The 25822-nt window shown below is 36.4% G+C and overlaps 1 protein-coding gene across 2 annotated transcripts in view; it reads right to left on the minus strand.

Moving 5' to 3' along the window:
• Positions 1–25822, minus strand: part of KLHDC10 (kelch domain containing 10) — a 55278-nt gene that overhangs the window by 23741 nt on the left and 5715 nt on the right. The window contains exon 2 of one of the 2 annotated variants that reach the window (XM_082661862.1): positions 3288–3374. The exons of the other annotated variant lie outside the window; for it this stretch is intronic. Within the exon in view, the coding sequence (XP_082517988.1) occupies positions 3288–3374 (87 nt within the window). The remainder of the gene's footprint in view (positions 1–3287; positions 3375–25822) is intronic. 2 annotated transcript variants of the gene reach the window in all.

The raw sequence follows: 25822 nt of genomic DNA on the forward strand, positions 1-25822 counted from the left end.
AGGAACAAGTAAACAAATGACTATAATTCAGTGTGGTAAGTGTTATGATACAGGCAGATACACAGAGGGTGCAATCAAAACAAAGAGACAAGCCTTCCAAGGAGGTTTCTCTAGAAATAACTCATAGACTGAGTGTTCAAGGATATGATATTATTGGCTTGGGGAGATTAAACTGAATTTATCATCTTTTCTCTCAATCTGCTCTTCCATCCATCTATATAATACCTGGTAAAGAGAAAATGGTCCACACAGAAAGCTGGAAGCTTTCTTGACTTTTCCCTCCTCCTCTTGAATTGGTCATCAAGTCTCATCTAATTCCACTTCCTTATATTTCAAATCAATTAGCTACTCTCTATTCCTACTAAATATAACTACCTTAGTTGCAGCCTCTTATCATTTCTCACCTTGATAACTCTAATAACCCTAACTGGTCTTCCAATTAAATCTCTTCATTAATTAAATAAACTGATCCTGAAAACTCCCCTTGGGTGGTGCTCCACTTGATATGGGCCCTCTCCAGCTTCTTCTTTCGACACTCTTTCCCACTCTGCCAAACTTCCTACAGTTCTCTGAAAGACCGTGCTCTGTTTTGCCTAACTGCCTTTATTTAAGCTGTTTGGTCCTTGTTTTGGTCCTTGTTTGAGATGTTCCAACCTTCCCCTGTTAACACATACTCAGACTACTCAATACATCTCTTCTGAGAAGTCATCCTGATGGCTACTTATCTTCCCCTGTCCTTCCCACATGCTGAGTCAGGTACCTCTTCTGTGTGCTCCCATATCACACTAACTCGTCAGGACACTTATCACAAAGAATTACACTCAAATTATTCTGTAATTGTTTCTTTACTTGATTCTCTATAATCTAGATGATTGAACTAGCACAAAGCCTGTTACACAGGAGGCAATCAAAAAATACTGAAAGAATGAAAGCATGAACAAACGAACGAACGAGGTTAGTTAAGTCTGTGAAATCTGATGAGATAACCAAAGGAGATAATGGAGAGGACAGAACGTTGGAGCAATACCCATCTCTAGTGAGTAGGAAGAAAGAAGCCAGTAAAGGAAACAGAATGAACAATCAAAGAGGCAGGAAGAAAACATCTCAGATTGTACAGCAAAGTATAACCCAAAAGAAGAGAAAACGTTAAGAAGGTACAGGTGGTCAACAGATCAAACACTACAAACAGGTCAAAGAAGGTGAGGACTAAGACAAGGCCACTGATTTAGAAGCGGTCACTGGTGATCTTGCTGTTGCTAATGCTGAGTTTACTCCCGCCTCACTCTTCTCAGCACTGTCAGAGACCATCTTCCTCAGAAATTTTTTGAGGCAATTTAGGGCTTACGAAAATAACCAAAGATATGAAACTTACCTGTGCTAATCTCTTTTTTCCATGATTAAAATATTGAAAAACAGAGAATATAAAGAAAATAAAATCCCACCATCCAAATATAATGTTATTTCACTATTTCCTTTGTTTTTTATGTTTATATTTGTATAAAACTGATATTATATTGAATTTTACATCCTAATTAAACAATTTCTTAATTATACTTAAATTTAGTCAGCCCCCAAGTTAGCCTTCTCATTGTAAATCAAAAAATTAGTATTCTAATTTTTAAATAGAAAAAAGAAAAATTTTATCAAATTAGATGTACTGCTTGGCTACGTGTGCACAATGGTTTTTTTGGTCACATAACACTAAAATTACCTATTAGTTTCTATCAATAAAATTATTTATGCTAAAAGGTAGCATAGCAGGAATTCCATGGCGGTCCAGTGGTTAGTACTTGGTCTCTTCACTTCCATGGCCCGGGTTCAATCCCTGGTCAGGGAACTAAGATCCCACAAGCCACACGGCGCGGCCAAATGATAAAATAAAACAAAATAAAAGGTAGCATAGCACCCTAAGTATGTTATCTTGACCCATTTAGGCTAGATTTTTTTTTTTTCATGATCTGGACCTTGGCCACTAAAAATAGGTTAGGCACTAGATATAGAAACATCTTTAGCTGCTGCAGGTCTTTTTTCTAGTCTTTTTGTTTTTTTTTTAAATAATCTCTTCAGTCAAAATTAGATACACTGGGGGCCTTCCCTGGTGGCGCAGTGGTTGAGAGTCCGCCTGCCGATGCAGGGGACATGGGTTCGTGCCCCGGTCCGGGAGGATCCTACATGCCGTGGAGCGGCTGGGCCCGTGAGCCATGGCCCCTGAGCCTGCGCATCCGGAGCCTGTGCTCCGCAACGGGAGAGGCCACAACAGTGAGAGGCCCGCGTACCACAAAAAAAAAAAAAAAAAAAAAAATTAGATACACTGGCTTATAAATAATAAGGTCTAAACTATAACAATAAAAACGCTTGTCTGACAATTTATTATATCTAGAAAAACAGTATGAACCAGAGTTTTCAACCCTCTTCTGAGATTTTCTTTTTTCAGTAGGGAGTATGTTTTACTAGAAGAAGTAAAAATAGAAAGAATGAAACATTTCTAAAAGTAAGAATTACTAGGTCAAAGGATGTGAACATTTTCAAGGCTTTTGATACATATTGCCAAATTAAATCCAGAAAGGCTGTGTCAAATTTACACTTCCTTCAATATATGAGCTTCATTTCCCCATACCCTTGCAACACTGAGTATTCTTATTTTTAGTCTTGCCAATCTAATAGGTAAAAATGATAACCTTATTATTTTAATTATGTTTATAACAATAGTGAAAATAAACATTTGTTCATATTTATTGAGCTTTCTTTTTTACAAATTGATTATTCATGTTCTTTTACCTATTTTTCTAGTGGGTATTTGCTTTTAAACTATTGATTTATAAGAGCTCTTTATATATTCATGATATTAACCATTTGTTACAAATATTTCCCCCTTTTATCTTTTTATTTATGGTTTCTGACATAAGAGGTTTTTAGTTTTATAGTCACATAAATTTTATTTCTTTCTTAAAATCATATTTAGAAAATTATTTCCCATACCCCATATTTTATAAATTATTCAAAGTTCTTTTTAATATGTTTACAGTGGAATAATACTGACATCAATGAGATGATTTATTTCTACGACCTAATACACATTAAGTGATTCTAACTTCCTAAAACTTATAATTACAATTCCAACAGTGGTCACTATGAAACACAGGTTTAAAATTAAATTCTAGATTTTCTTTCATCCAATTTTAGCTGTTTAGACAATTTTTTAAAACCAGAGTTTTGAGTTTAGAAAATTCATTCAAAGTTCCCTTTAACCCATACGAAGCACAGTTCTCTTGCTAGTTATCACCCACCTCTCAAAAACCTGTTAGGGATCCTTATGATGGGACAGGACTGAATGAAGCGCCTCCTAACTGGGTCCCATCGTATTTTCTTCTTACCTGTTACCACAATTATCAGCAATAAGTCAGACACATACAACACATGGCAAATAATACATAGTAACTGTAGTTATAAAGACAGAAAAACAGGAAACAAAACAATACTTGAATACAGAAAGAAGTGATGTAAAGTAGCATTTAACCCTGTTTCGGAAGTCAAAACAAAATTTAATTAATACATAAGCAGTGATGAAGGTTTTCAACTCATCCCCAAAAGAATAAGAACAATTGTGTGCACCATTTTTCAGAATTCTGGTTCAACAGACATGCATTCAATAATCACCAATGCCATCTTGTGGCAAAAATTCACCAGGAGCTTTATAAACAGATTAGAAACGATGACATTTTTACAAGTCAGTGAATGTTAAAAAGAGAGCTCTGACTAAAATTATTTTGGCATAACGTAGGCTCCTGTTCTCTTCCAGGGTTGGTATTCTTTTATCAGTTATATGGTTAAGAGGATAAAGCAATGGGCACCATTCTTTAAATATGAAATAAGCTGATCTTGCTATAATTAAAATTGTGTGGTAGCAACCAAATAAAACAAACATTTAATATCGTGACACTTCCACTGTGGGGGGAGAAAAAAAAGGAAATTCCTCTGCCTTCACAGGAAGCAAATTAACTGCACATTAACCCCAATTAAAACTTGTTTTCTTATAACATAGAAGAAAAGTGCAAAGCATGGTAGAAGTGTTAAATGGAATAATTTTGTCTCTTCCCAAAGGTTTGATAGCTCCCAAAGACAGCTCTTACAAGCAATAAAAACAATTAACACTGGTATAGAATTTAAAGTTTAAAACAGCTTCTACAAGTGTTATCTCATTTGATCCTCACAACAACCCTGTATGGATTCAATAGTCATTTCATTAAGCACCTGCTATGCCTTGAGCCCTGCTAGGCTCCACGGTAGCCAAAGGAGGCTATGACTCCTAGCCTCAAGAACTCATGTGAGGAAGGCAGATGCCTAAACTAATAATTACATTACAGTGAAGTAATTGCTATAACAGGGGCTATAAAAACACTTTGAGGAAGATATTATCATCTTAATTTTACAAGTAAGGAAGCTAAAAAAAATTAAGTGACTTAATGCCAAAGCCAGGAGTCAAGCCTGGGCAGTTTGACTCTAACACCTGCCTTCTTTCTACTATACCACACTTAACCTGTCTCAAATTCCTTGGAAAGCATATAGTTTTTGGTTTTGGCAATTGGAAATATCTGAGATGTTCATCAGCAAGGTCTGGTCTGTTTACTAGAGCACTTGTACATAGAGATACATAAATTCAGTGTAATGAAATAGCATTACCTGCACATGTATACTTAATATTGTGGTGGAGACAGACTCGTGAGCAAGGGAAAGAATTATTTTGCAAAAGAGTTGCAAACAGGTTTATCTATTAATCCTCCAAGTCTTTTAAATCAGTAGTTCCCAAATGCTGGTCTACAGACCACTGGTGGGCTAAGGTGAAGATTCACCAGTCCAACACAAAATGAGAAAAATATGGACAAGGCAATGAGTTTTTAAAAATGCTAAAATGTTCCATTTAAAAGTCTGTCCTTTTTTCAGAAATTAGAAACTTTTTATTAAATATTCTTTTATTTTAAGAGATGAAGAAGATAGAAAATGGTACTTGATTTTGTTTTTTAATATTCTTTCTCGGAAAAATAAAAAACTTGCAAGCCTATATGTATCCCCAAAATATACATATATTTAAATTTATAGGTTTATGACATCCAAAGACTGGAGAAGCACAGCTTTAAATCAATACAATATTTGTTGATCACTCATAAGTCCAACATTGTCAATCACACTATCAAAGGATACATAAGATGTATAAGAAACTTCCCTTGCCCTCAAGAAGTTTATATTCTAATTAGGGAGACAAGACAAACACATAAAACAATTAGATAGCAATACAAGACAGAATATAACAAGTGATTAGCTTAAAATTTGACATTTTTATGTATCAAAAGCATTAAAATGTACATACCCTTTGACCCAGCTATTCCACTTCTAGGAATTTATTCCTAAAGAAATAATCATAGATGCATGGAAAGATGTATGGACAAAGATACACACTACGATATTATTTATAATAGTAAAAAATTAGAAACACTTTCAGTGTCCAATGATAGGGAGATGGTTAAGTATGCTAAATAAACATATTTAAATATATTCATATTCTATGTACCACTAAAAAAAGTACATACAAGAATATTTACTAACATGAGAAAACATTCACAATATATTGCAAATGAAAGGTGCAAGGTACAAAATAGTAGCAGTGCATGATACCATATCAACAAAGAAAAAAGTATATATTCATGAAAAATACAGGCAGGATATACATCAAATTTTAATTGTGGTTATCTTTGGGCAGTTATTATGAGTGATTTTGGTTTTTTCTCCTTAGTGCTGGTGTTTATTTTCCAAGCTTTCTCATTGAGTAGGCATTACTTTTGGACTGGAAAAAAAAAACAATACCATATTACTTTAATTTTTTTTTGAAGCTATGATAAGAAAATACTATAAAGAAACATACCAAAGTATTAACAGTGGTTATGATTCAGGTTGAGGATTATCACCCCTTTTATATTATCCAAAAATTCTAAGACATATTGTTTTATAATGGAAAAATATAAAACAAATTTAGATAACAGTGAGGGAGTAATACTGAAAATTATTGAACCAAAGTTGTAATCAAAAATCCTTTTTGATGTTTTCTCAGAGCTCTGTCAGACATCTTTGGCCTGCTTTTCTCTCAGCAACCAACATAAGTCTGTCACAGGCACAGGCTAATGTTGACTCTACAGAGGTTATTCACCCAAAGTAGGCACTAAGTTCAGAATCCATATTTTCTTCCTTCAGCCAAAGAGCAGAAAACAAGAGAAACCAGCAACATAGCATACATATGCCTCTCCAATTTCATGTAAATATATTCCTGAAAACTATATTTGTTCTTGAAGCTTTAATTTTTATATATTTGAATGCCAATGTTCATTTGTGATTGCTTATACTCTTCAAAACAAAAACCATAATTTTTTCAATCATTTCATCAATATTTTATTTTTTGCTAGCTTTTCAATTTTTCCTTTTTATTTCACTATAAATATGACATAGTCATTGACAGTCAAGATGGTAGGCTGAGCACACTGCAAGCAAGCTCCCCTCTCCCCAAAGCCCCACAAGTAACACAAAAGCCATTTTAAAAAAAAAAACACCTAGGGCTTCCCTGGTGGCGCAGTGGTTGAGAGTCCGCCTGCCGATGCAGGGGACGCGGGTTCGTGCCCCGGTTCAGGAAGATCCTACATGCCGCGGAGCGGCTGGTCCCGTGAGCCATGGCCGCTGAGCCTGCACGTCCAGAGCCTGTGCTCCGCAACGGGACAGGCCACAACAGTGAGAGGCCCGTGTACCGCAAAAAAAAAAAAAACAAAAAAAAACCCCAAAAAAACTATAATCAAAAGAAAGCAAAAAATTGGTCTTAGTCAATCACTGAAAGATGTAAGGCTGACAGAATCAGCTTAAAGAAGGAAACCACAGTGCTATACACCCAGAGTAGAGGGCTACTGCAAGTGATCTGAACAGCCCTCAGAGTAAACTAAGCCCAGAGGTGGAAGACAGCAGAAAGAACTGAAATAATTTATAGAATTTACAGCATAACTGGTTAGGGAGTGGCATGGAAGTTACAAAGCAGGTCAACCTCTCCCACCATTTACCATTTTGGTTCAAGCATTATAGAATAGAGGTACATAATTTGCTCCTAGATGGGAACAGTGGCATCAAACAAGAAAGGTGTCACTCCCCAGGTAGGAACAATGAGTATAAACCCTTGGATCAGAAAGACAGGACAGAGCCCTGGGTGGATATTAAATCCCAGGAAAAAGAGGGGACAGACACTAAAGAAGTCTGGCAATTGGTACGCTCTATCTCATTGCACATTCCATCTCTACCCACAGTCAGTGGAGACCTGCTGCAATAAACATATGTAACATTCACAGGAAGGCTAACAAGGGCTCTCAAATAAAGGTGAATGAGCACAAAACCAAGACCCAAACATGAAAAAGTTATTAATGTGACAAGCAGAACTCGTACCCAAAGAAAGAGAGTTGACAAATTAAATAGAATAAAACCTTAGACTAGGTACAATTACCGCCCTGAGATATGCAAGATGATAATACATTTATTTTAAAAGAAATAAATTGGAACTCTTAGAAGTTAAATTTTGATCATTTAAATTAAAAAACTAATTAAGGACTGAAAAAAATAAAGAACAAATTAAATTAGTAATCTAAAAAATGGAGCCAAGAAATGCACCAGAATATGGTATAGAAGGAAAAAGAGGTGGGAAGCATTTTAAGAAGTTAAGATATAAAAGGGGATTGAGCAACTACTATGAAAATGCCACCTGCCTTTTTTGTAGAAACGGACAAGCTAATCTGAAACTTCATACAGAAACACAAGGAAACCAGAAAACCAAAACAATCTTGAAAAAGAACTAAATTGGAAGACTCACATTTCCTGGTGTCAAAACTTACTAAAAAGATATAGTATTCAAAACTGTAGTCCTGACATAAGGATAGACATGTATATTAATGGGACAGAAATTGAAGGGTCTACAAGTAAACCCACGTATCTATGGTCAATTGATTTTTTTTAACATCTTTATTGGAGTATAATTGCTTTACAATGGTGTGTTAGCTTCTGCTTTAAAACAAAGTGAATCAGCTATACATATACATATACCCCATAGAATAGACTTATGGTCAATTGATTTTTGACAAGGGTGACAAGATTACTCAACGGGGAAAGCACAGTCTTCAACAGATGGCCCTGGGACAACTAGATATACTTTAAAACCTAGAATTCTGTATCTACTCAAACTCTCAGTCAATTGTGGGAGTGAAATTAAGAATTTTTTTTTTTGGCTGTGCTACATGGCTTGCAGGATCTTAGTTCCCCGACCAGGGATCAAATCTGTGCCCCCTGCAGTGGACGTGCACAGTCCTAATCAGTGGACGGCCAGGGAATTCCCAAGACATTTTTGAATGTACAAGGACACAAAATTTTTGCTTCCCTCAGAGTTCTAGTGAACGAATTACTCAAAGATATACACCTGGAATTTAAAAAAATAATCCAAGAATAATAATCAAGGTATAAGAAAAGAGTAAGCAGAGAAATCAGTAAAGTAAGTTTAAATAAGTGCTGACTGCAAAACAAAACAAAACACAAAAGCTTACTAACATTCAAAACCGTAATCTCAGTGATACCGACAGGAGTAATTATGAGGGTAAGAACAAGGGCTGGAGAAGGGAAACCAGGTGAATGGTAAAGTCCTTGTCTTGTTCAGAAGAAAGATCCAGAAAGTGATTAATACAGATACTGATAGAAAATATAAATTTAAGTATTATGTAAAAAATTTAAGATGGCTTCACTCCAAACATTTAAAGAAGACACAAATTCTTTCAGAGAATAGAGAAACTCATTTATGAAACTAGTAGAACCCTGATAGCAAAGTCTGATAAAGACATTAAAGATCATTACAGGTCAACATCCTTTATAAACACAGGCACAGAAATTCTAAACAAAATATTATCAAATCAAAGTTACATAAAAAGAATAATACATCATGGCCAAGTGAAATTTGTTCCAAAATTGTGAGGCTGTTATAACGTTCAAAAATCAGTATAATTCACCACAAAAACAGAATAAAGAGAAAAACTATTCAATCATCTCAATAAATGCAGAAAAAGCATTTGATAAAATTCAACACCAAGCCAACTGGGGGAAAAAAGAAATTTATGCTTACACAAAACCTTGTACGTAAATGTTCATAGAGGGACTTCCCTGGTGGCGCAGTGGTTAAGAATCCGCCTGCCAATGCAGGGGACACAGGTTCGAGCCCTGGTCCAGGAAGATCCCACATGCCGCAGAGCACCTAAGCCCGTGCGCCACAACTACTGAGCCCACATGCATACAGCCCATGCTCCACAACAAGAGAAGCCACAGCAATGAGAAGCCTACGCACCGCAACAAAGAGTAGCCCCCGCTCACTGCAACTAGAGAAAGACCACGTGCAGCAACGAAGACACAACACACCCAAAAATAAATTAATTTTTTTAAAAAGATAAATAAATAAATAAATGTTCATAGAAAGTTCATTCATAATAGCCAAAACCTGGCAACAACCTTCCAATGAATCAGAATGGGTAAATGAACTGTGGTTCATCCATACCATGGCAGACTACTCAGTTACCAATGAACTAACAATTGATGGGGGCAATAACTTGAATGGCTCTCAAGGGAATTATGCTGAATAAAGAAAGCCAATGTCAAAAGGTTACATGATTCCACTTATATAACATTATTGAAATCACAAAATTATAGAGACGGAGAACAGATTAGTGGTTCCCAGGGGCTTGCCAGGGGGAGGTGGCTATGCCTAAACAAGGGCACATGAGGGGCCCTTGTAAATGGGTCTGTTCCATATCTTGTCTAGGTGGCCATGCAAATCTATACATGTGATAAAATTACACAGAACTCAATACAAACACATGCACAGACACACACACAAATTAATGCACGTAAAACTAATGAAATCTGAGTAAAGTAAGTTGATGGTATCAATGTCAATTTCCTGATTGTGTTACTGTGCAGTAGTAACAAGATATCATCTGGGAAACTGGATGAAGGGTGTATGAATCTCTCTGTATTATTTCTTACAATTGCATTATAAATCTACAATACCTCAAAGTAAAAAGTATGAAAAATTAAATAAATAAAAACCAAAATGCAGAGGAAAAAAACCTGACTATGTTGATATGGGGCAGATTGCATTCAAAATGATATATCTGAAACAATTATGAATATTTTAACAATTAGAACTATTGATAGAGAACATGATCTAAGAATTCTGGTTTAGGTGATATGGTCCTACTGCATTATACAATTCAGTATCTATAAAGAATTTCAAAAGAGAAGCAAATTAACACTGTATTCAGAATCACTGCACAGTTGTACAGACTGCTTACTGCACGAGAGCTCCATGCCAAGTGGCTAAATTGGGACTAAAATCCAGGCTGCACTTTGCTGCCCAATGTACTCACAGAACTATGTCTACATGCACCATGGCACACTTTGCGCTGGCAGTGACCAACTTGTTAAGTGAATGACTTTCTTTTAAACATAAGAGAAATAACATTTATTGAGTATCTATTCCTAGCACTTATATACACTCATTTTTAAATTTCTGCCTTTGCCTTTCAAAATAAGATCTGAACCCATATCTGAGTTCTTCTGTGCTGCTCGGGTATAGAGTATTCCTCAGGAGGCTTCGGTTCTGTCTCAAATCCTTTTTGAAACAAAGTGGTGTATAAATTAATACAAACCAAAATATGAATTACAGTACAATATTGTACTGTTATGGCTTAATTAGTCATGGCATTATATATATGTATGTTTATGTGTGTGAAAACAGCTGCATTCCTTAATAAAAATACTGTTCCAAGAACTCATTTAAATCCTCACCACAACTCTTAGATAAAATTATGATCCCCAATTTACAGATGAGAAAACTAAGACATAGAGAGATTAAGTAATTTGACCAAGGTCACTTCGCTAAGTAAGCAAGTAAAAACTCTGGGATTCAAACCCATGCAGTTTGGTTCCAAATCACTCTTAACCACTCACAATAATGCTCATAGTCACAATTCAATTTGGCACCTGAAAAAGTATGTCTGACAGAGGCACTTGATAAATACTTATTAAATGAATGAATGAATGAATACTATGGCAGTAATTCTCAACCAAAGGTACACTCTCCCAACTCCCTAAAGAAGTTGCTCTCCTCTCCCAGGATTCTGGTATTATTCTCCATTATACAGTCATCCCTTGGTATCCACTGGGGATTGTTTCCAGGACCCCCGAGGATACCAAAATCCTAGGATGCTCAAGTCCCTTCTTCTATAACATAGCTAAGTGTTTCCACACAACCTACTCGCACATTCTCCAGTATACTTTAAATCCTCTCTAGATTACTTATAATACCTAATACAATGTAAATGCTATGTAAGTAGTTGTAAATACAATGTAAATGATCTGTAAATAGCTGCTGGAGTGCAGCAAATTCAATTTTTGCTATTTGGAACTTTTATTTTCCCCAAATATTTTTGATCCGAGGTTGGCTGAATCCATGAATATGGAACCCGCGGATACAAAGAGCCAACGGTATCATTATACTGCCACTTAATTAAGAATAAAAACCTGGGACTTCCCTGGTGGCACAGTGGATAGGACTCCACGCTCCCAATGCAGGGGCCCCAGGTTCGATCCCTGGTCAGGGAACTAGATCCCACATGCATGCCACAACTAAGAGTTTGCATGCTACAACTAAGGAGCCTGTGTGCTACGACTAAGGAGCTGGCAAGCCGCAGCTAAGGAGCTGACAAGCCTCAACTAAGGAGCCCATGTGCCACAACTAAGGAGCCCGTAAGCCACAACTAAGACCTGGTGCAACCAAATAAATATTTTTTAAAAAAGGAATAAAAACCATAGTAAGTCATAGCCTATCACAGACTTCTTTCCTCCTATAAAAATGAAGTAATCACAGCACACTGAGAGACATCTTCAAACCTTAAGATATTCTTTGTCATTTTGGTTTATATCATTAGTTATTAAAGTATGACTTTACTGAAAAAACAGCCTTGTAGGGTGAGTAGTTTTGTCTTTGGGGGAGGGAGAGAGCACAGGAGGAGTTGTATCAGGCTCAAACTGTTCCAAAAGGCAGATGTGATACTGAAACCACTGTTCATAAATGACTGAATTCTAAGTTATACTATCCTTCCTTAGAAATAGTAAAAACGCAAGAGGCTAAAAATTTTACAGATTAAAAATTAATCAAAAAGTATTATAATTCATAAACCTATGTTAGATTAAAATATTAAATAGGGACTAACAAACAAAAATTCTAGGAATACTCCTGACTTAAAATAGCGCCATCACATTCCTAATGTTTATGAATGGCTGCCAAGACTTTGAAATGAAGTTTTAAATAAAAACCCCACCCTTTGGGACCAGTTTCATCTTTTGATAGGAAGAATTAACTATAAGCACACCACAAACTATATGTATACTAGATGGTCTCTAAAGCTCTAAAAATTCTACAATTTTCAGTGGAATCAAAAATGCTCTAAGAATCTTAGAACTTACCCAGTGCAATGGTTCCTGAGATGCTGACTAGACGGCTCGTTGCAAGCTTATTAAAAAATATAAAAACAAAAACAAAAAAAGCAGATTACCAGGTCCATCCCAGGTCTGGTATATTAACTTTGGTAGGGAATCAGGTTCTATTGAGACTAATAAGAATTATTGGCTCTCTTCCCAGAAAAATGCACATATATGCTCACAATTTTACATACGATATAATCCTCTGAAGACTATTCACAGACTTGTGAATTGAGGGACTCCAAGTTAAAAAATTAAAAGAATTTAACCCAGAATGTTACAATTGTTTTCAAAGGGTAGTTAAATGGAAGAAGGAATAAACATATTCCATATTCTAGCAGAAGACACAACTGGGAGAAACTCATAAAGTTGCAGCTGAATTTAAGGCAACAATTAGAGCCAACAAATAATCTGACAGCTCTCTCCACAAATAGGCAGCCCATTAATTTAAGAGGTCAAAATAAGTAGACCTCTTTAAAATAGAGGTTAAAAAGATTAGAGGTATTGTGGAAAGGATTCCCACACTGGGTAGAAGATAAGGCAAGATGACTTCCAATGTCTTTTTCAATTTTATGATTCTAAGGAATTTTAGAAGAGGGGAAAAGGGAAAAATAAAAAGTCAATCTTAAAACTTTTTTTTTTACTCCTTATAGGTTGTTTTCCACATTTAAGATTAAAAGAAAAAGTCTGCATTTGCGCTCTATGTTACCTGTGTCGATGTGCCTGTCTTCTTTATTTTTTAACTGAAGTATAGTTGATTCACAATGTTGTGTTAATGTGTGCCTGTCTTGAAATGTAAACCACAGCCAAAGGATCTGTTTTTCTTAATTCAATATTGCCTCCTTCCTTTTTATCTCAAGCAGAACTTCATTAACAAGCAAACAAAAAAAGCCTATAGAATATATCCTACAACCCTAGAAAATAACCCAATCAGTTTCTTTACTAACAACTATGTATTTGAATCTTAATTATACTGAAATAAAAATTTATAGTAATAATTCACTCAAAGAGCCAGACTACATTATTTGATCTTTTCTTGTTCCTGGATTTCTTGTACTCTATAACTTGAGTTTCCAGAGAATAACCCCTCTCCCCAAAAACATCCCTGAGAGACAGAGAAAAAAAAAAGACTATATACTGGGTGAGTATAGATGTAGGAGATTAAATATGAAAAATAGATTTTTAAATCAATACATTTTGGCAAAGCCTACTGATCTAAAATTTTGCAACCTCCCTCCTTTAAGGAGCACCAAAGATGGGTAGCTCTTTAGAGGTACAGAGTCCACGCTCTTTCTGCAAGTGAAACTGAGAAACTAGAGAGAAGGAAATCCACAAATTCTAATAGTTAAATGAACGTATTCAGAAATGTCATTTATTACTTTTACTATGCATTCTGTTCCTTGATTAAGACTAGAAAAGTGATCCGTTTTGAAAGTGAAGACACAGCTGTTCTATATGAACTCACTTTGCCTTCTCTCAGGTAGCCATTTTCTGTTGGCAATTGCAGTGTCTTCCTAAAAAAATACCTAGACTTGACCAAAGGCAATGAGAACTTGTGTTGGACTAAATCTGGCAAAAAGCAACAAAACATTCACTAAATAACAAAATTTTAATACCAGATATTTTTAAGAACTGTTTTTAAAAGTCCAATATTTAGAAACAAGCTATCCTGAGAAACTGATAATAATCCTGTTATGTAAAAAGCAGAGGAGCCAATAAGAACATCTTAAATGCAAAACTAAAAGATGCCAGATATGAATACAGCCAAAGTACACATGATTTCTAGTAAGACATTTGCATGAAGCATTATATTCAGAAATAACAGCTATTCTTTTTTTTTTTTTTTGTGGTACACGGGCCTCTCACTGTTGTGGCCTCTCCCATTGCGGAGCACAGGCTCCAGACGCACAGGCTCAGCAGCCATGGCTCAAGGGCCTAGCTGCTCCGCGGCATGGGGGATCTTCCCAGACCAGGGCACAAACCCATGTCCCCTGTATTGGCAGGCGGACTCTCAACCACTGCGCCACCAGGGAAGCCCCTGGAAATAACAACTATTCTTTACTCAGAAACAAAAATTTCAAAAGATAACATTTCACAAGAACATTTACATTGAAGCATTTTTTCTATAAGTGCACAGATCAGTTTTGGACTTAAAATCATAATTGAAAAGATTTTGATGTAGCTTTAAGAAGTTATTTCTCTCCCTGAATGGTTTTCTCAGTGTTTTCTTTTTATATGCACGTTATTAAAGCTAAATACATTACCTGTTTCTAAGGTACACAGTTCACATTATAAAATTCATATTCCTGCATCAAGTTTGTGTGTTTGTGTGTGTTTTAAGGAATTTATTTTATGTGACACCCAGATACTTGCGGTTGGCTTTGGTTTGATCAATTACACATCTGATTCAAATTAACTGAGTTGACAGTTTGCTGATGAAACCATATAGCAAGAACTACTGTGGGTAAAAAGGGAAACAACTTTTTCAAAAAGTACCTTTCAACTCCAATGACTATCTACCTCATTTTTTTTTTGGCTTAATTACTTCTAATTTCACTATCTAGTCTTATAGACAAACTCAATGATCACACTTTAGATAAAGCTTGGAGCAAGTTCACTGACAGTATAGCATATATAAAAAGGAAGAGTATTAGATCGAGCTGAATTCTAAATGCAACAGGAAGCCACTAAGGATTCTGATCTTGGAAGCAATAATAGTTATGCTTTGGGGAGATTAATCTTGTTTCCGTATATAGAATGAAATAGGAAGACTGAGAATGACAAAAACATTACAGGTTTCCCCTGTTATTCTAAAGTAGAGTGTTCCTAATGAAACATTTCCTAAGTCGAAATGGTGTAATGCACAGAAGCAATTACCTTAATTACCTTTGTGCTAACCGATGCACAAAATAAACCCTGAAAAAGCACAGATGCTCGCAAACACAGTGCAAAGCTATACGGCTCGATGCTGAGATGATGAGTACAGTTCCCAGGGAAGGAGCTTGGCAAGGCCACTCATGCTGCTTGGGGTGCACCCTGCCTCTATAACAGCTAGCTGCAAAACAAATGCTGAACCAAGTTTTGCTTTTCACCTTTTTTTTATAAAAGTGAAAACCCTCTTCAGATTTCTTTCAGTTAGTGAAAACAGATACTCTCTTAAAAATGAAGTGGCGTGGGCTTCCCTGGTGGTGCAGTGGTTGAGAGTCCACCTGCCGATGCAGGGGACGTGGGTTCGTGCCCCGGTCCGGGAAGATCCCACATGCGGCGGAGCGGCTGGGCCTGTGAGCCATGGCCACTGAGCCTGTGCTCCGCAACGGGAGAGGCCACAACAGTGAGAAGCCCGCGTACCAACAAAAAAAAAAAAGAAAGAAAGAAAGAAATGAAGTGGCATAAAGCAAACTTTGTAAAAGCAGGGGATACCTGTATTAATATAGTCCTATTTGAGGCACTGAAGGCCTGAACTACAGCAGAACTGGGAAAGACAGGCAACAGAGACGAGGATGGCACAGTGGTTAAAAGCATGGACTTTGGAACCATCCTGCTGTATCCAAATCCTGTATCCAAATCCTGGCTCTGTCCCTTGCTAGCTATATGGCCTTGGACAATGTCTTATCCTCTGGGTCTCAGCTTCTTTCTCCATGAAAAGGGGACGATAACATTACCTACTCCTCATTAGGTTATGAATAAATGTTTATAAAAGTGCTTAGCTAAGAATATTATTTGGGGATAAAGCACAAGGACTTAAAGACTAGCTGGATGGGAAAGCTGAGTAACATAAAGAGATAAACTATAAGTGTGAGTTTTTTAATTCTGTAACTTAAAGAAAAATTTAAAAACACAGATACTATGGGCCTCCCCAGTGGCGCAATGGTTCAGAGTCCGCCTGCCAATGCAGGGGACACGGGTTCATGCCCCGGTCCGGGAAGATCCCACATGCTGCAGAGCGGCTAGGCCCGTGAGCGATGGCCACTGAGCCTGCGCGTCTGGAGCCTGTGCTCCGCAACAGGAGAGGCCACAACAGTGAGAAGCCCACGTACGGCAAAAAAAAAAAAACAAAAAAACCAGAAAACACAGATACTAAAGGGTAAGTTGGCAATATTTATCACTATGCATTGCACAATGCTTTTAAAGAGTAAAAGACCAGAGACAATTTAAATATCTATCAATTGTGTGGCTGGCACCTTGCTGTACACCTGAAACTAACACATCATTGTGAATCAACTATACACCAATAAATTTTTTTTTTTTAATTTGTGTGGCTGGTAAATTAGTGTACATCCATACAATGCAATACTTTCAGCCATTAAGAAGAATCAGATCAATCTAAATGCGCTAATATAGAACAGTTCCCAGAATATATTTTCAGTAAAAAGAAAAAAAAGAGGAAAAAAGGGCAGGTGCAGAAAGAATACTTTATGTTCTACTCTAATTCGTTTAAAAATAAAGTTAACATACACCTATATGCATGTATATGCGAATTCTAATTCTGGCAAGATACACCAGAAACTAACAGATGATACCTCTGGGGAGAGACTAGAGAATCAAGGATCTAGGGAGAAAAGAGATTTTTGTCTCCCTTGTATACTATTTGATTTTATCATGTGTATGCAGTGTTTTTTAGTTTAAAAAATATTAATGAAAAAACAATGACAGGCAGGGAAGGTTGAGTTCAATAGTAAGAAATCATATTTACATATTTAAGTGAACATAATTTTATGTGTTCTACAAGTTTGCCCAGTATAGATTCTGGTAACAGTCTAATGATCTGGGGGTTCAAAGACACTAAAGGCTTTTTTTAAAAAAGATGGTCTTAAAAATAGCTCAGGGAGAATAAACAAAATGAACCTTAAAAAGTATACAGGCTGGGGCTTCCCTGGTGGCGCAGTGGTTGAGAGTCTGCCTGCCGATGCAGGGGACACGGGTTCGTGCCCCGGTCCGGGAGGATCCCACATGCCGCAGAGCGGCTGGGCCCGTGAGCCATGGCCGCTGGGCCTGCGCGTCCGGAACCTGTGCTCCGCAACGGTAGAGGCCGCAACAGTGAGAGGCCCACGTACCGCAAAAAAAAAAAAAAAAAGTATACAGGCTATTAAAAACTAGGCTGCATTTCAAAATTCTAAATTTTTATGTCAGTTTGTGATTTGAAATTCTGAATATCGTTTCCCATGTTACATATAGTTAGTAAGTCTCTAGGCCACCCCACAAAAGCCTACTATACCGACAATGATAACTACAGTACTGCAGTAATAGCAGTACAGAGTTCACCATTTTAAAACCTTATTTTACTCAAGTTCTCAGGCACATCTGACAAGGTGAGCTCTCCCTCCTTGGAACAATTTCTTCTCTTGGCCTTTGTGAAACCAAGCATCCCTGCTTTTCCTCCTATTTTACTGACCTTCCTCACTTGCTTCTCCTTTCCTTCTCACCTTCAAGAGTTATAGTCTTCTGCCGCTATTTCTATTTAATCTTTCTTGGTGATCTCACCTAATTCAGTGACTTTAAATACCATCTGTATGCTAAGAATTCCAAACTTTATATCCTGAGCCTCCACCTCTCCCTTGAGTTTGATTTATATATGAAGACTGCCTCCCTATATCCTCTACTTGGAGGTCAAACAGGCATCTCAAGCTTAACACAGCCAAAACAGAACTCTCGATTGACCCCTCACAATCCTGCTTCTCTCAGTCTGCTCCATCATATTTAATGACACCATCATCCATCAAGTTGCTCAAGACAAAAACTTCGGAGTCATCCTGATTCCTCTCTTTCCTTCATATTTCACAGTAAATCCTGTTAATGCTACTTTCAAAATATATCTCATACTCAATGACTTCTCACCACCTATACCACTGTACCCTACTCCAAACCACCATCATCTTTTTAGGAGGCTACTGCAATACTTTTCTAAATGGCCTTGATGCTTCACTTTTACCAATTCCCACAATCCATTCTCCACCCGGCAATCAGAGAGAGCTTTAAAAAATGTAAATCACATCACATACTCCCCTGCTTAAAACTGTCCAATAGCTCTCCTTCTTAGAATAAAGAAAGGTCACAAATTCAGTTTTAGACATGATAAACTTGAGGGGTAAAAGCCATATAAGCGCAGACATGGAGAAAGCAAGTATTTGGCCCTCAAGAGAGATCCGGGCAGAAGTTACAAAGTGACCCTACTTATTAGCATATGAATGAAAAAATGAAAACCATGGATTTGGAAGAGAATACCTAAAATAAGTTGAAAAAAGAAGGGCAGAGGCAAGGGACCAAGACTTGAGAACTCCAATAACTTAAAGGTCTGGTAAAAGAAAAGGGATCAACAAAGAAGACTAAGTATGAGAGGCCAGACACGTAAAAAGAAAACCAGACCTGATGCCAAGGAAGCCAAGGAAAAAGGACGTTTCAAAATGAAGAGAGATCAGGTAAGATGGAGACTGAAAATCAACCACTTTACTTGACAACATATAAGTCATTTGTGACTTTAGCAAGAGCTACTTCAAAGACAATGGGGAGATATGGCAATGAAGACAGCAACTCTCAGTCAATGCTGTCACGAACTTGGTTATGAAAGAAAAGGGAGAGACCAGAGATATAAAGCTTGAGAAAGCTCAAATTCTATAGGGATGATTTGATGGAGAGAATGAAGTTGAAGACACAGGTAAGTGATAAAAATGTAAATTTTCTGAAAAGGCAGGAAGGGATGGAATCAAGGCACAGATGGAAGGATGCAACAACTATTCTGATAATACTAAACATAAAATTGTACTTGGAAAAAAAGTATGTGGAAAAACCATACAAAAATTGTATGTGCTAAATTCCTAGATTAAAAAAGTGTATTAGACTTATGTAATGTAATGTAAAATAATCTAAACTCAACTCTTTTGCATGAATAACTATAGACATTGACAATTACTAACTCATTCAATAAACATTTAGTAAAAGTCTGCTATAAGTGGGGCAGTGTTCTAGTCTCTGTGGAAGGTGACAGAGAATAAGACATTATTTTTGTCTTTAAGAAGCCCATTGTTAGTAAGCAGATAAGTGTGAAAACAAATACTTGCAATTCAGTATAATTACTGTAATCTTTTGTATATAGAAAGGAAGGTGGTGACACAAAGAAGAGGCACAATAGCATGGACTGTGAAGTCCAACAGACTGGGTCTGAATCCTAACTCTGACATTTATTAGCTGTATAAACTTTGTGCAAGTTGTGTAGCTTCTCTCTAAGCCTCAGTTCCTCATCACAGAAGGGGATGAGAAAGTTAATTACCTCATAAAGTTATGAGAATTAAATAAATTAATATCTGCAAAACACCTTGAACAGAGGCAGATACACAGTAACTACTCAGTACAAGTAACTTATTTGTATTAAAAGAGAGAATAGAAAAAAAGCTGTATAAAGTATACTTGGGTGGGTCTTAGAAGACAGTAGGAGAATGGCAATCTAGGAAGAAAAAACGTTATGTGCAGAATCATGACACAGTGTGGTACTGCAGGAAACTGCAACTCAAAATCTCTCCCAACCTAACTTCTTCCAAGAATTTATGGCAACTAACGGCAAATAGATCTATAGCTGAAATATAAAATGAAAGACATAAATGGCGAGGCTGGAGAGGTAGAAAAGGACAGACAGAAAAGTTAGAGGAAAAATTGACACGACTTTATGACCAATTGGATAAGGAGTGAACAAAAGAAAGGAATCTAATGTGATTCTCAGATTTCTGGCTTGATTCACTAAATTGATGAGGTAGCCATTAAATTAGAATAAGGAGCATAAAGGGAAGAACAGGTTTGGCAGGAAAGATAATGAAATTGTTTTCAGACATGCTGAATTCAAGGCACTCATCAGTCACTTGGGTGGCAATGGCAAACAGGCTAGGAAAAGAGGTCTGGATTGGAGACAGATTTGGATGTTGTCAGGATAGTAATGATATCACCCAGGGGAAAACGTAAGAATAAGGAGGGAAACAAACAAACTAACATATACTCTTGGATGTCAATACTAAAGGACAGATAAAGAAAAACTAATGAGAAATTCAAGCAATAAAAAGGATAACTAAGAGCTCTTTAGTAACTAAGAGGAATACAGACATGTCTGGTTATGTATTCCCAGGCTTTAGTACAGGAGGTAGTCAAAATCAAAATCTAGAGAAACTGGGTAGGATGAAGACTAAGAGATACTAATGGATTTGTCAGTTAGGAAGTTATTACCTTACCAAGAGCAGTTGAGTAGAATGATGCAGGTAGAAGTGAGACTGCAATAGACTGAAAAGGAAAAAAAGAAATTAAACAAGAGAGTCTATTCTTTCTGAAAGCTTGGCTGTGAAGGAAAGAAGTAAAACAGCACATCAACTAGAAAAAAGCCTAAAAGGTTATTAATATGATAAATTGAGAAGAAACAGATTCTACTTGATAAAATAACAGAAAACATAAATGTTTATGAGTAAAACATTTAAATATAGAACAGCTTTAGGAGAATCCCAAGTTGCTACTAGTAATATGTACTTATTTATATTGTATTAAATAAAACACAATTCACTGATAAAGAACTAAAAGGAAAGCAAAATATCAAAATGTTGACACAGTTGTCTTTATGTGGAATTGCTATAGATAATTTTCCCCTTGTTTCAAGTTTTCAATATTTTCCAAATTTTAATAATGAGCTTGTATTCCTTTTTTTAATCAAAGTATAGTTGATATACAATATTATATATTTTACAGATGTACAATATAGGGACTCACAATTTTTAAAGATTATAATCCATTTATAATTATTATAAAACATTTGCTATATTCCCCATGTTGTACTATATATCCTTGTAGCTTATTTTCTACCTAATAGTTTCTTAATCTCCTACCCCTATATTGCCCTTCCCCACTTACTTCTCCCCACTGGTACCCACTAGTTTGTTCTCTGTATCTGCTTCTTTTTTTGCTTTATTCACTAGTTTGAGGTGTTTTTTTAGATTCCACATATAAGTGATATCATACAGTATTTGCCTTTCTCTGTCTGACTTATTTCACCTAGCACAGTGCCCTCCAAGTCCATGCATGTTGCTGCAAATGGCCAAATTTCATTCTTTTTTATGGCTGAGTAGTAATCCATTGTATATATAAGCCACAACTTCTTTATCCATTCATCTGTTGATGGACACTTGGGTTGTTTCCTTATCTTGGGTATTGTAAATAGTGCTGCTATGAGAGCTTGTATTCCTTTTATAGTGGTGGTGGTAGGAGGTGGAAGACAATAAGCTTTACCAAAATTAATGATACTTCAGGGGCAGAAAAGACTTAAGTGATTCTAACTTGAGGAAGATAGATAATAGAGAAAGATGAAATATTAGCAGGCAGAGAGCAGAAAAGAAATGGAAGGAAAAAAATAAAACCAATGCAGAAATGAAATCTTCATTGTAAGTAGCACAAAGGAGTACAAATACTGTTGAAAACACAGTAAAGGACCTGGACAACAGGACTGAGAAAGGCAAGCAAGATATAACCTAAATGGGAAGGAAATCCAAAAAAGAGGGGATATATGTATAAGTATAGCCAATTCTCTTTGCTGTACAGTAGAAACTAACACAACATTGTAAAACAACTATACTCCAATAAAAATTTTTCTTTAAATACTGTTTTCACCCCCCCAAAAAAAGATATAAACAAACTCTGAAAACCATAAAATATTGTTGAAAGAATTAAAGAAGATCCAAATAAATGGGAAAACATCCCATGTTCAGGGATTAGAGGACTTAACATTATTAAGATGGTGGTATCTCCAAACTGATGTACAGATTCAACACAATTCCTATGAGAACGCCAGCTGAGTTCTTCATACAAATTGACAAGCTGATTCTCAAATTTATATGGAATTGCAAGGGACCCAAAATAGCCAAAACAAACCTGAAAAAGAATAAAGTAGGAGAGGGACTTCCCTGGTGGCGCAATGGATAAGACTCTGTGCTCCCAATGCAGGGGGCTGGGGCTCAATCCCTGGCCAGGGAACTAGATCCCACATGCATGTTGCAACTAAGAATTCACATGCCACAACTAAGGAGCCCTGGAGCCACAACTAAGGAGCCAGCGAGCCGCAACTAAGACCCGGTGCAACCAAATAAAAAATAAATATTAAAAAAACAAAAAGAATAAAGTAGGAGAACTCACATTTTCTGGTTTCAAAACTTGTTCCAAAGCAACAGTAACAGAAGCAGTGTGGTACTGGCACATGGACAGATATTATAGATTAATGGAATCAAGAATCCAGAAATAAACATGTTTAAAGTCAACTGATTTTCAACAAGAATGCCAAGACCATTCAATGGGGAAAAGAACAATCTTTTCAACAATGGTGCTGGCACAACAGGACAGTCAGTTAGGATAACCTTTACCACAAACCAAACATAAAAACTAACTCAAAATGAATCAAAACATAAGTGTTAGCGCAAAACTATAAAACTCTTAGAAAAAAACAAAGGGGTGAGTTCTTCATGACCTTGGATTTGGCAAAGGATTCTTAGATATAACACCAAAAGCAAGAGCAACAAAAGAAAAAAAATAAGATAAATTGGACTTCATCAAAATTTAAAACTTTCATGCTTCAAAGAACACAATTAAGAAAGTGAAAAGACAACCACAGAACAGGAAAAATATTTGCAAATCATATACCTGATAAGGGACTCGTACCTAAAATATACAAAGAGCTCTTACAATTCAATAATAAAGACAAATAATCCAATTAAAAATTGAGCAAAGGATCTAATAGACATTTCTCCAAAGACATACAATTAGTCAACAAGCACATGAAAAGATACTCAATGTCAACCATACCTCAAAAAAAAAAAAAAACAGAAAGAAAGGAAGAAAGCAGGAAAGGAAAGGAAAGGAAAGAAAAAGAAAAAGTGCTTGACATCATTAGACATCAGGGAAATGCAAATCAAAAACTACAATGGGATGCCACTTCATTCCCACTAGGATGACTGAAATCAAAAAGTCAGATAACAACAAGTGTTGACAAAGATGTGAAGAAACTGGAACCCTCTTATACCACTGGTAGGGATGTAAAATTCCAGCCCCTTTGGAAAACAGTTTGACAGTCCCTGAAATGATTAAACATATAGCACAGAGTTACTAAATGACCCAACAATTCTATACCTCGGTATATACCTAAGAGAAACGAAAACGTTATCTCCACACACAGATCTGTACACAAATGTTTACAGCAGCATTATTCATAATAGACAAAAAGCGAAAACAATCTATATTTCCATCAATGGATAAACAAAATGTGGTATATATCCATACAATGGAATATTATTTAACCAGAAAAAGGAATGAAGTACTGATACCTGCATCAAATGAATAAACTTTGAAAATAGTATGGAAAGTGAAAGAAGGCAGTCACAAAAGACTCTATGATTCCATTTATATGAAAAAGTCCCTAATAAGGAAATCTATAGAGACAGTAGACTATGGTTGCTTAGAGCTGGGATAGTGGGTAGGGGAGGATGGGACAGGAGGATAAGGGAGTGACAGCTTAAAGGACATGGGGCTTCTTCTTGAAGTGATGAAAATGTTCTAAAATTGACTGTGGTAATAATTCCACAAATCTGAATATACTAAAACCCACTGAATTGAACACTTTAAATGGTGAATTGTATAGTATGTGAAGTGCATCTCAATAAAGCTACTAAAACCACAGGAATGAAAATGTTAAAGTTTAAAAGGATTAACCACTATTGTGCCAAAGAAAATAAATAAATAATTGAACTGCAAAATATTTAGAAAATAACTACAAGAAGCCTACAACCTACAAGACACAACTCAAGTAGTATTCAGGAAAAAACTCATAATTTAAACACTTAGAAAGAATGAAAAGAACATTAAGCAACTAACATAAGAAGACAGAAAAACAACCACAAAATAAACCGAAGGAAACCTAAAGGAAGGATTTAAAACATGAAAGAAAAAATAAATAAATAAGAAAAGAGAGAAAAATAATAGAACTAATTTTTTTAAAAATCCAAGAGTGGGGCTTCCCTGGTGGCGCAGTGGATGAGCGTCCGCCTGCCGATGCAGGGGACGCGGGTTCGAGCCCCGGTCCGGGAAGATCCCACATGCCATGGAGCAACTAAGCCCATGCACCAGAACTACTGAGCCTGTGCTCTAGAGCCCACAAGCCACAACTACTGAGCCCGCAAGCCACAGCTACTGAAGCCTGCGTGCCTAAAGCCCGTGCTCCGCAACAAGAGAAGCCCCTGCACCACAACCAAGAGTAGCCCCCACTCACTGCAACTAGAGAAAGCCCGTGCACAGCAACGAAGACCCAACACAGCCAAAAGTAAATAAATAAATAAATTTATTAAAAAAAAAAATCCAAGAGCTGGTTCTAAACAAAAACAAACCAAAAAAAGGGCAAGGCCTCACATGTACAAAATAAGAAGTGATAATGAGTAAAGTGATAATGTAGTCACAGACACAGGAAATTTTTTTTTAATCGTTAAAGAGTATCTTGCCTACTTCACACAAATAATTTTGAAAACTTAGATGAAACGGATTATTTTCTAGGATAATATAAGCTAGCAAATCTTCCTCTCAAAGATATAAACTATAAGCAGTCGAATTATCATAGAAGTAAGGAGATAATTGTCAAAGAGCAATTCTCCCCCCAAAATATTCAAGGTCCAAGTAATTTCACAGGCAATTCAACCAAATCTTTAACTTCAATGCCATTTAACTGGACAGGGAAAGACAAAAGCATAGAAAAAGAAAGAAAAGTTTGAAATTACTTTTATGAAAGTGGCATAATCTAACAAAGATAAAATACATAAAAGAAAACTACAAAGCAATTTAGCTTAAGAAGAATGATGCAAAATTTCTAGATAAAGTTTAGCAAATAGAACCCAGCAGCACATTTTAAAATAATAATACACAATAACAAAGTGAATTGATTCAGGAAAGCAAGGATGGTCCAGTAATAGTAAATCTACTAGTACAATTCACCACAATAGTAACCAAAGGAAAAAAATTACATAATTCCCACAGAGGCTAAATTTTCCTTCCATATTTTAAAAAATCTTAATAAAATGGTAAGAGCTGACTACTTTAACATAATATGTGTACTTCAACCTAAAGTCAGGTCTAATCTTAACAGGAAAGCCGATGCAGGGGACACGGGTTCGTGCCCCGGTCCGGGCAGATCCCACGTGCCGCGGAGCGTATGGGCCCGTGAGCCATGGCCACT

This window comes from Grampus griseus, assembly GCF_964374135.1.
Source record: "Grampus griseus genome assembly, chromosome: 9".
NCBI lineage: Eukaryota > Metazoa > Chordata > Mammalia > Artiodactyla > Delphinidae > Grampus > Grampus griseus.